At 36.2% G+C, this 12,913-nt stretch overlaps 1 protein-coding gene across 1 annotated transcript in view; it reads right to left on the bottom strand.

Moving 5' to 3' along the window:
* Positions 1–12,913, bottom strand: part of LOC124797926 (unconventional myosin-Ie-like) — a 365,871-nt gene that overhangs the window by 72,233 nt on the left and 280,725 nt on the right. The window contains exons 12-13 of the mRNA XM_047261058.1: positions 7,822–7,988; positions 7,452–7,589 (exon numbers count right to left, since the gene is read on the bottom strand). Coding sequence (XP_047117014.1) covers positions 7,452–7,589; positions 7,822–7,988 — 305 coding nt within the window. The remainder of the gene's footprint in view (positions 1–7,451; positions 7,590–7,821; positions 7,989–12,913) is intronic.

The raw sequence follows: 12,913 nt of genomic DNA, 5'->3' as shown, positions 1-12,913 counted from the left end.
AAGTAAGATAGAAGTACACATGGAACTATGAGTCTGGCAAGAATTAAAGAAAGGGTTTACTGACAAGTTATTTTATTATTGAAAAATGGATTTCTATGACTCTGTGGAAAACATAAGGTAATAAAATGAAAATTAATATATTATGAGACAGAATTGCTGGGCAATACTTACCTCAATTAGGGACATTCTTAATGCTGTCAATAGATATATTTAAAGGCAAAAGCGATGATATTATCCTAGCTTTTGTAACTGTTAGCTTCTTCCACAGGGAGGTTTAAAAAATAAGAGCAAGTAATTCTCATCCTAGGAGTTTAGGTAGTTGCCCTTTCTTTTTCACCTTTCCCAAATTATCTCTCCCTGAGGAAGGAACTAATAATTACAAAAGCTAGAATAGTGTCATCACTTTTACTTTTATATGTATCTGTCAGCAGTACTAAACATTTCACCCCTTAATGCTAATTCTTATCAGCAAGTATGCCACATAATTTAGTAGTTTTCTTGCCTGAATTTTCATTTGACACAATTAAAATTAAAATTACATAAACAACTGCAGAACATTATGTATGAAACAACTGACAGCTAAGTTTTGCCCACTGATTAAATTTGATTAGATGTACTTTTCATTCCAATAGGTCCACAGTGAGAAGATTCAACAGGATGTAGAACTTGTCAGAAAAACAAGAAGACACAAAAAATATCTACAAAGAAAAACAAATATGCTAATAAGCCTTCTACAGATCCAAAGAGAAATGGTCCTCATGGCTGTGGACAAGTCGAAAATATCTAAACATATTTTCAGTTAAAAAGTAATAAATAATTCATCACAAAGAATGTAAATGCTCAACTCCCAGATGTTCACAGTTATGATAATTCTTAGGCTATTGAACCATGCATCATCAAACTGAAAAAATTATTTTATAGCCCTTATTTACAACTATTCCATTACCGACCTGAAATTATAAAAAAAGTCAGATTGTTCTAATACTCACATTATTTGACATTATCAGTAACATATACACATCAGACACGTATCAATGGAGGAGCAGGAGTTGGTCATCAATAAAATCTTTATGCTCCTCTTACACTGAACTTTAGAAGTAGTTAAAATTTTTATGGCTGCTGACAAGTTATTGAAAGTAAGATGTGAAGATCTGTGAAGATTATTCTTGTTTCTAGTACTAACTGCATGATCCAAGCCTTAGATGAAAGAGAAATATGTATTTCATTGAAAAATTTCAGTAAGTAATAAATATACTGGGAAGCAGTAGTTAGTATTCCTAGTTTCCTGAACTGGTCTCTGCATGATGTTCTTGAGTTCGCACCACGTAAGAAATGTGATCAAAGAGTGACAGAAATTTATGTTTTTCTTAAAAGTAAACTCCCTCAGATATAATACATTTGTGGCAGTTCTTTTCCCAACCTCAGAAGCACTTCTGGAACTCACTTTTAGTTATGGTGTCCAGCTCCTTCAGCGATTCTGTTTTTACCTCATCAATGGTGGCAAAAATCACGTCTGGGGAAAACGATGGCTGAGGCAACATAACTGTTTTATTTTTCGCCCAAAAATCACTAACAAGCACTGAGGTGTGGGCAGGAGCATTCTTGTAGGGCAGTTTCTATGAGTAGTTTTGCCACAATTCTGATTGTTTTCTTCAGATTGGTTCATGCAAATGACAAGTAACTTCCAGGTAGTATTCCTTATTGACCATTTGACCGTAAGGCAGAAACTTGTAGTGCACTATCCTATTGTAATCAAACAAAACAGTAAGAATAACCTTAAAATGATGTCTATGTGACATTGTTTTTGTTTGAATTTCAACAATTTTGAAACAAACTTTGTTGGCACAGAAGTTGCTTGGCACGAGCCAAAGACTGTGCCAACATCATTAGCAAACCCCCCCCCGAATTGTAGTCAGTAACTGATGTGCTACGACGTCCAGGGCTGTCATTGCCTTCAATGTGTTCTAGACCCTCTTTGAAAGGTTTATACCACTCATGAGCTCTTGTCTTACGCACAGTAGATTTGCCAAAAGCCACAGTCAACATTTCAAATGTGGTGCTGCACTTTATTCCATTTTTCAAGCAGAATTTAAAGAAAATTCTTTGATCCATTTTTTTCATAAGTACAAATTTTCCAAGGATTCAAAAGCACATATAACCTTTTCGAATGTCAACAATAAACTAAATATTCAAATCAGCTGAAAATGCAAACTTAAATCAGGAATGTGTGTACCAACAAGATGAAAAAAAATTAAAATCAGATGTACGAGTCCTTGAAATTAAAAAATTTCCGTTACTTTTTGGTCACTCATTGTACAATTCTTATCACATGTTTATCAACCCAGAAACGTTTAGCTTGGCTTGATGAGTTACCACAAAAAATTTTATATGACATTATGTAATGAAAGTACAGGGTTATTGCAAATGATTGAAGCGATTTCACAGCTCTACAATAACTTTATTATTTGAGATATTTTCAAAATGCTTTGCACACACATACAAAAACTCAAAAAGTTTTTTTAGCCATTCACAAATGTTCGATATGTGCCCCTTTAGTGATTCGGCAGACATCAAGCCAATAATCAAGTTCCTCCCACACTCGGCGCAGCATGTCCCCATCAATGAGTTCGAAAGCATCGTTGATGTGAGCTCGCAGTTCTGGCACGTTTCTTGGTAGAGGAGGTTTAAACACTGAATCTTTCACATAACCCCACAGAAAGAAATCGCATGGGGTTGAGTCGGGAGAGCGTGGAGGCCATGACATGAATTGCTGATCATGATCTCCACCACGACCGATCCATCGGTTTTCCAATCTCCTGTTTAAGAAATGCCGAACATCATGATGGAAGTGCGGTGGAGCACCATCCTGTTGAAAGATGAAGTCGGCGCTGTCGGTCTCCAGTTGTGGCATGAGCCAATTTTCCGCGGGCTACGCGTGAAACTTGCCCGCACGCGTTCAACTGTTTCTTCGCTCACTACAGGCCGACCCGTTAATTTCCCCTTACAGAGGCATCCAGAAGCTTTAAACTGCACATACCATCGCCGAATGGAGTTAGCAGTTGGTGGATCTTTGTTGAACTTCGTCCTGAAGTGTCATTGCACTGTTATGACTGACTGATGTGAGTGCATTTCAAGCACGACATACGCTTTCTCGGCTCCTGTCGCCATTTTGTCTCACTGCGCTCTCGAGCGCTCTGACGGCAGAAACCTGAAGTGCGGCTTCAGCCGAACAAAACTTTATGAGTTTTTCTATGTATCTGTAGTGTGTCGTGACCATATGTCAATGAATGGAGCTACAGTGATTTTATGAAATCGCTTCAATCATTTGTAATAGCCCTGTAAGTATAATATGTTAGTTTTTTTTATTTGTATATGAAACAATGGAAAATTCCAGTTGGAATAACAATATTATGAAAAGGAAAGTTGTTGCTCACCATATACACATGACTGCAGTCTCTGGCAACTGAAAGCCACACTGCGAACAGCAGCCCCATCTACTTTTGAAGAAGGCCTTACTGACCGAAAGCTTTTTTGTGACACTCTTTTTGTTGTGCCTATCTGCGACTCAGCATCTTTGCTATATGTTGAGTGGCAACTTTCCTTTTCATAGTATGGTTATTTTTATATCACCTATGTCTAACAACATTTGCATTGTGTATAAAGTTTGTTTGGGCACTTCATAAGTACTGTGGTATGAACCTCTCTGTTGAATTTCGGGCTGTAATCCTGAGAATTTATCACTTAACTGCTTTTATCTGTTTGTCATAATGTTTTAGACATATTTTGGCAGGAAAACTCTCACAAGTTCTAAACTGCATGTAGTACATTTATTCTGAGTTTACTGGTAAATAATCAGCTAGAAACTATTTATTAATGTCCATAAAAATTTCCCTAGCTGATCTTTTTAGGAGTATATTTGATTTGCCATTATTGCAATGTATATATCATCTGCAAATAAAACAATCTTGACATCTGGTAATGTTACAGGTGAAAAGTCATCAATGTACACAAGAAAAAGTAAGGCCCCGAAGGTGGAACCTTGTGAGACACCATATGTACTTAGCTCCCAGTTGGATGATACCCGATAGCTTAATATTGTTTCTTTCCTAATAACATCATTCATATCCTGTCAAGAGATATAGTATTTTAACCATTTTGCAGCATTTCTTGCAACACTGTGATATTCTTATTTCCTTAAAAAGAATGTTGTGATTTACACAGTCAAATGCTTTTGACAGATCATAAAATATACCAGTCACCTGTAATTTATTGTCTACTGAATGAAGTACATTACTGTTCTTTGTGCAGCTAGCTTTCCCAATATCAGAACCCTTTAGAAACATTAACTGTGACTTTGACAATATAGTATTTGTTGTCAGATAGTTAAGAAGTTGATTGTTATTATCTTTTCTAAAATTTTCAAGAATGTTGGCAAAAGTGAAATTGGACATAAATTTGACTGTATTTATTTATTGCCTTTCTTAACCAAAGGCAAATTTCAACCACTCAAAAGATGATTCACTCTTAAATGACTGGTTACACAGATAACTCAATATTTTGTTAAACTCAGATGCACACTCTTTAAGTGACTTCATTGATTTTTTTTAATAACAACCACTGTAATTTTTGTATTTAAAAATCTTATGGTGGACATTACACCTACTGGTGTAGTGAGTGTCACATTCATATTACTGAAGATACCGTAATGACTGGTGTGATATATTCCATTGCAGCATCTACTGAACCTGACAACACCATTTTTCTAGTAACAGTTATGGAATGCCGAGGGCTGAGTGTCACCCTATTAGAGACAGCAATGATAACAGTGACACACACACACAGAGAGAGAGAGAGAGAGAGAGAGAGAGAGAGAGAGAGAGAGAGAGAGAGAAAGGGAGTTCTGTTAACTATTATTTGTAGTTCATATGGTGTCATTTCCTGAGAACAAAACAGAAGCAAGAAACAAATGTAATGATAATGCTACTTTCAAATATCAATTATTGCAGTGGTCTTTCTTTAAAATTCTGTTGATACATTAATTAACTGTACTGAGATAATCGAAGTAGTCAGTGGAAGAAAGTCCTAACCCTTAATTTCATGAAAATTAGTCTGTTATGGTTTCAGCTGCATTACAAGTTGATAACATCCAGTTGCATTTCTACTGATATAAAGTGCTGATGGCTAAATGCACTATTTTGTCTTATCATAGTTTTGTTCTTACCTTTGAATGAAAAGTGTCATCTGACAGAGTTACCATACAAGTTATTCTGAAATCTTGTAATCAAATAAAAAGATGGCTGTTTGACAAGAATGTTAATGACGACTGTGATCCATTCATTGATGACAATGCTGCAGATCCTTATTACCCATTTGGGAATCATCAATTGTTGAAAATACCAGAAGTGTGGGTTAGCACTATATTGCCACCAGTCTAACCTCAAATGGTTTTGGCATAGAATTTCTTATGATCTTGGGGCATTTATTAACATTTTGAGGGTATAAACGTAATGTAAAAAATATCAGAGAGTTGTAACTTTTTTCTTTCACTTTCTAGCAAGAGGAAAACTTACTATACATGTGTTTGAGGGTTAACATTGTTTTAGTGCTAATGTTAAACAATGTGTGTTATCACATTTTTTTCCTGATTTAGTTCTCTACAAACGTTCGTGTATGTGTGTATTTTGAGAAACAATCATGGTCTACAGCCACTGACAGAAAAGATGGAAACAGCAGGTCACCACATCTTATACCAAATAGACCACAATAAACCAGAAACGAAGTACTGCTAAGAAGGCAGGCTTTATGTACATTATAAATGGGAAGTCGTTTCTGAACAAACTATTGGTCAACTGTGTAGTTGTCTTCAGAAGAATTAAGAAAAACTATGAAATGTCAAGAATGATATTTTTTATTACTACTGGAAACTGACTGGCTGACTGACCAACACAATTCATTTTTATTTAGACTTGCAAAATCATATCCAGTGGTATGGCCAAACCTCATCACAATCTTCCCAAGAGTGAAAGTCATATAATTTAATCATCAATACATATGAATAATTGCAGAGTGTGAGCAGAAAGTATTTTCTGGTGGTGCATGGTCGTCAACAAAACAGAACCTATAAGAAAGAGTATGAGATAGACAGCTGTTTACTGAAGTATGCCCATAATATGAAGATAAAGAGGAAGAAGTTGATCCTATTTTTGGACAACATTGGTGCACAATATTAAAACTACAAGATAGTTGCAATGGTACTTACTTGGCAACAAGCTACGTAAAAATTCATTGCAAATTAAATTACAAATTAAACAATGGAAAATCAGGGTGGAATAACAACATATTACGAAAAGTAAAGCTGCTGCTCACCATATAGCACAGATGCCGAGTCACAGATAGGTACAACAAAAAGGCTGTCAGCAAATAAACTTTTGGCCAAAAAGGCCTTCATCGGTATTAGCCAAAACACACACACACACACACACACACACACACACACACACACACACACACTCTCTCTCTCTCTCTCTCTCTCTCTCTCTCTCTCTCTCTCTCTCTCTCTTTCTTTCTCTCTCTCTCTCTGGTCTCAGCAGATTGGTGACTCAGCATTTGTGCTATATGGTAAGTAGCAACTATCCTTTCCATAATAAATTACAAATTTTTTACATTGAAATAGCTGCCAACTTCATACCACGTCTTTCAAGAAATTGAATCTTATTTTCTGATACCTGGCCACACTTTCCTTTCAACTATACTGTGAAAGTTTATTGTGTTTAGCAACTTCGGTATATTCTTCTCTAATGTATGATAATAAGAGTTACGTATTTGGTCTCAAAAGTTTTACAGATACTTTTTGATGAAGACATTTCTACCCAACAAAAGTAGGAACTACGTTACAAATAAAAAAAAGCTATGCGATTGTCCAAAGATTTGTAATGCATATCACATATTCACAGCTAAATAAATAGTGGAAGGAAAAGTCACAATTATTAACATTTTAATTAATAATTAATAAATTTAACCAAACATATAACACTAAACAGCTCAACATTATGTTTGTGGGTTAGCTTTTATTTCCACTGACCCCCTCAATTTCATTCCACCTTTTCTAGACCAGTTGTTGTTTGCAATTGGTAACATTGATATTCATTGTATACTGTTTCACATGAGCACATAATACACATGAAAGTCGTTGTTAGCTATTACATGACTTTCAAAGTTCTGTTCCCTTCTAACAGTGTAACGTAACTCTTAGGGCTGCTCCACATAATCATGTAAAAGTACTTTTGAATTGTTAATAATTACTAAGACATTTTTACAACAAATGGGACATTAACAAACCATTTGAATGTGAGCCCCAGAATATATCAGACAATATGAACTGTGATAAAAGAATCAGCAGTTCTTCATTTTAGCTCATTTGCAAAAACATGAGACAGAATTCTACAACTCACCTGATATAATGTGGTGTGCATTTTTTCAGTTCATCAACTAATGCATTTGCTTGTGCTCTAATCTTGCTCCCAGCTGTTGTTGGTCGAGACTTTGCACTAGTACTTATCTGGTCGGGAAACAAGCTACGCAAAAATTCACTGCAAATTAAATTACAAATTATTTACTCTAAAATAGCTGCCATCTTTATACCTATTGTAATTTATTCACAAAGTAAAAGATCAAGTTTATCAGAGATTTATGCTGCTTATTAATGATAGGAAATTATGCAGCATCAAAATTAATCTTGTCTTGTCACATACATACTAATTTCTTCTAAGTATCAGATATTAATATCTGTAAAAATCAAATTCTACACAACTCACTACTTACTTTTTACTTGACTGCATCAGCTCGATTAAGTCAGGAAATAGGACATCTCTATTACGATCACAAAAGCCTTCAATGCTGTAGCTAACAATTCCAGCATAGTGATGAATAATGAAACCTTCTTTGCAGGACTGGTAGTGTTGGTGTCCTGCAGATGCATTTGTTAATTTCTAAAAAATAAAACAGATGACTCAAATTTGATAAAATATAAAGGCAATAGAGGAATTAATATCTCTGGACATATTGAATGAACCTACACCTCTACAGCAACAAATACACATGGTCTGCTGCAGCTTGCATTGTTTAAAATGGTTTAGTTATGTAACATTACTTAATCTTCTCTTTTCTCATTGAAACCTTTCTGTAGAGTCCCTAAGTTCACCATCAACACTTCAAAACTTTTTCCAAAAAATCAATAATATATTATTGTTTAAACTACACCTACATACCTTTTGATTATCACAGTTACATATTCTCCAAAGCATTCACCCTTCAGTTCAGTTCAATAACAGGGAAAATTAGTTCTATTGACTATACTGTTTTGGTATTAATCACAAGGAGGATAAAATCCTACATCATTCTTCCTGCTGTTATTAATTACCAAACAAATTTCTACCAAAAACTGTAACTATGTTAAAAAAATCAATGAGGTCTAAGCTTTCATCAGCCATTTCAACTGTCTGACAGTATTGGTTCATGACATGAGAAATTCATTAGTAAACTTACGTATTGCGACCAAACTGGTTGGTATAAATATTTGAACAAATTAAATTTTTGAGAAATCTGGGTACATGTTAATATTTTTATATTTTCCTGAGAAACACAGTGAAGAGATTTCTATGTCTTAATTGCGCACGAAACAATGTTTCAGTACTCTTTATGATGTGCAGATAGGGAACATAGGCAGTTTGTGAACCCTCAGCAACATCAGTTATAATTCCAGATTGACAAAGAATGTCTTACAACACATTATGAGGTGACATTATTCAGTCACATGTATTTTATTTGTCACTCCACATGTTCATTGACTTAAATGCAGATTTTATATCAGTGTATGCACGACATAGTGTAACTAATTATCCCTGTACTAGAAAGCTGTAAGGCATTTTAATGCTTAAACGTCTCACAACCTTTCAGGCAGTATGATCAAAATTCCTCTGAATTATTATATAGAATCAAGTTAGTTGCTAAACACAACAAACTCTACCAGAAAGTTTATATAAGTACAGCATGACATAGGGATGATTCCTGGACAACATGGGGCACTACCAGTTACTGTTGTGATGCAGTATGGAAGTCTGAAGATGAACTGATAAGATACAGCTCATAAAGTGGCTAGATTACTGCAATACCAGCCAGGATTCAACCATCTGCTTGTAAAGAGCCATGGCTGGAATTCCAGTTCCACTAATGGCATTTACCTCCTTCATGTGATAGCTGGATTTACATTACCTGTAACTTGTGACAGAGCACCTGGTCATGACAGAATTCATTACATGTTGCAAATTTCATTGGGACAACACAGTAATCCTCCTACACAATTTTCAAAATACTACAGAGTGACAATAAATATCTGGATTCATGGGAAGATATACTTTCCATACTTCTCCTGAAACCTGGAAAAGATAACATCTGCCGTCTACCGTAAAATGAGGTGAATCCGATCCGGTGGTGTCAATCTGGTCATTTACCAGTTTTTCCACGTTTAGATAACTGACCATAGTATTTTAACAATTACAATGCAGCTGACCATTGCCGTGAATTCTTAACTAATCTATAAACAACAAAGGTGTATCGGAGTGCACACAACCAGCAAATCGCATTGTCAGCAGGTGTGTGATTCTTGTGCTACACTTGTGTAACCAACACAAGAGTGCAAAACCTTCCGCTGGCGCCTGTTACTTCAGTGTAACTGGTAAGTTGCAATTTTATTGCTGGCATATGAACTTCTTATGTGATACAGTTTTGTTTTTCGTTCATTGCTAATACTGCTTAGGTCACTATGCAGGCCCAATTACAAAAGTGCGTTTTTGTAGGGTGAATTCAATCACATGAGTATATCAAAAAGTTCTGGGACCAACATGGAAATCTAATTACAAACCAGAATTTATTCTAAATGTGGTGAAAGCTGTCAAATCAGGAAAATTAGGCATTTGGAAAGCTTCAGAGAAATAAGCAGTTCCATATACCACATTAAATGACAAACTCAAGGAAAGGTACAAATACAAAATAGGCGGCCAACCAGTGTTAACCAACAGTGAGGAAAAAAGCCTGGTTAAAGGATTATTGTGTTGCGCGAAATGGGGGTTTCCTCTGAGGAATAATTGTGTTAGGTATATCATACAGGTGTATCTCAATCAAGCAGGGAGGACTGAAAAAAAGATTTCTTGACAATCGACCTGGGCATGAGTGAGCAAAATCTTTTCTGAAAAGAAATAAAGAACTAACAGTTAGAAAAACTGAAAATGTGAAGAGGGCAAAGGAAGCAGTGGTGTCCCTCCCTCCAACATTATAAACTATGACGAGACAACCTTTTGTGATGATCCTGGATAAGTGAAAGTAATAGTGAAGCGAGGCACAAGATATCCTGAAAGGATAGTGGATAGTTCAAAGTCAAGTATTAGTGTGACGATAACAGCAGCTGCCGACATGTCAGTCCTCCCACCATACGAAGTTTATAGGGCAAAACACCTCTACGATGCTTGGACTGAAGGGGGCGTAACTGGTGAAGGTTATAATAGGAATTTGAAGTGGTTGGTTTGACCTAACAATGTTTGAATCATGGTTTGCTGAAATTGTCTTGCCTTATGCCCCTGCAATTGGAGGGTCCTAAAGTGATTATAGGTGACAATTTCTAGAGTCATCTGTCATGTAACATGATTAAACTGTGCCAGGAACAGGACATTATATTTGTGCTTCTACCACCTAATTCTACTCATCTGTGTCAGCCACTTGATGTGGGCTCTTTTAGACCTTTGGAACTTGCTTGGAGAAATGTACTAGATGGTTGGCAAAAGAAGAATAGAGTGGTACCCAAATTTCCTTGGTTGTTGAAGAAACCTTTGAAAATATAGCTATCATGTCCAAATCAAATGAAATATCTGGGTTCAGAAAAGTAGATATCTTTCCTTTCTGTTCTGATGAAGTCATTTCACAGATTCCAGAAGCAACAATGCACATGGCACCAGCTCATCAGAAGTTTCTTGGGCAGCAGCCTTCAAAATGCAATTGAAACAGGTTCAGTCTAATGAAACAAAAGCAAAACCACGCCAAGCAAAGCATTTAGCATTAACTCCAGGAAAAGGAATTGTTATCAGCGACTTCAATGAAAATGATAGTGATGGGGCTGCAAGCAGGGAGTCCCTATACGGAAACATCTAACAGTGATCTAGAACAGCACGAGTCAAATGAAAATAAAGAAATGGACAAGAAGAAGGATAAAAATTGGCATGACTTTAAGAAAATGATTTCACCATAGTAAAATTTCCCAGGAAGAAAAGTTCAGGTTTTTTTATTGGTAAAATTGAAAGCATCTCTAATAACACCTATGAAATGATATTTCTCAGAAAGAATGTTCTTTATGGTAATGTTTATTTTGTCTTTCCAGAAATTGATGATGCAAATGAGATAGAAAGAGCCCTAATTATTAAAAATGTTACAGAACATAGAAGGTGAGGTAAATTTAATTTTGAAGGAACAGATGATTATGACATTGAGTAAATACTTTTCACATTGATTATGACATACAATAACCAAAAATTAATATTTGTTAGTCAAATTTCCTGAATGCAAGTGTTTTTATAGCAAAAATCTCAAGTTTTATGTGCTTGTAAACACCTGTTTAGTCTAGTAATTGTAAAATTTTGTTGCAAATACAGCAATATATTTTTAAAAATTAAAACAGCGAACGGATTCACCCACTGGAAGTCTGATTTTGTCCCTGCATATAAAATGCAATGGTGATTAGATTCACCCCAACTGAGGATGTGAAACCGATCAACAATTCACTTAAAATAATAACTGCAGTTCTAAACTAAAAATAACATAATACATGAATATATCATTATCAAGGTCATAAAATTAACATATTGAACTTTTATTCCGATATCACAACAGTAAATGGATGAAATTTTAAAAAACCTGCCGTTTTTGATCGAATTCATCTCATTTTAAGATAGTTGTTACAGAATTGCCTTAACTATCTGTATAGAGAAGGTAACTCTCCTCCGTCCAAACAGGTCCTGAAGAACCCAACGATACTGACCGACTGCTGTGTCATCCTCAGCCTATAGGCTTCACTGGATGGGGATATGTAGGGGTATGTAGTCAACATACCACTCTCACGGCCATTGTCAGTTTTCATAACTGAAGCCACTACTTCTCAATCGAGTAGCTCCTAAATTTGCCTCACAAGGGCTGTGTGCTCCCGGCTTCCAAACAGTGCTTGACAGACGAGACAGTCACCCACCTAAGTGCCAGCTAAGCTCAACAGCACTTAACTTCGGTGTTACCACTGCGGCAGTGCCAGTGCCATTAGTGTATTGTGTCTTATCCAGACACTTTCTTCGATTCAAGGTCTTTATCCATCATTCATTACCTGACGCTGATAAAAGCAGCTGTGAGATGTATTGGCAGGCTGGAATGGGGCTTACAGGAACATTTTCCAGCCTTTGTTTAATCCCCCCCACCCCCTGCCAGGTGGGACCTGGTGATACAACATGTCACTCACCTGGTCTTAATTTATGTTGATTTCTTTGGCCTCAGCATTTCTTCACAGCAGCTATTTCTTTCTTCACTCCTTTTTAGTTTTCTGCATCTTTCATTTTCTGACCTGTCTATTTTTTGTGGCACCCACCTACCTCCATCACATACAAAGGACTTAACTTTCCACTCTTATTAACTCGTGCACAATATTTTGGCAGTAATCCCCATCTCGTGTATTACCATGTCTACCACCTTTAAGCTCTCAGGTTTGCAAATCTCATCCAGTGCAGTCACCAACAACTAGTCCGTCCTACTCACCTGGTCCGGTAAGTCTCCACTGATCCGGAGTCCTGGACAACTTCTCCAATCTCTACCCCTTTTCATAAACCTC

This window comes from Schistocerca piceifrons, chromosome 5 (assembly GCF_021461385.2).
Source record: "Schistocerca piceifrons isolate TAMUIC-IGC-003096 chromosome 5, iqSchPice1.1, whole genome shotgun sequence".
Taxonomy (NCBI): Eukaryota; Metazoa; Arthropoda; class Insecta; order Orthoptera; family Acrididae; genus Schistocerca; species Schistocerca piceifrons.
Note: the sequence above shows the minus strand (reverse complement) of the source record. Positions and strands in the feature narration are given on the sequence as shown.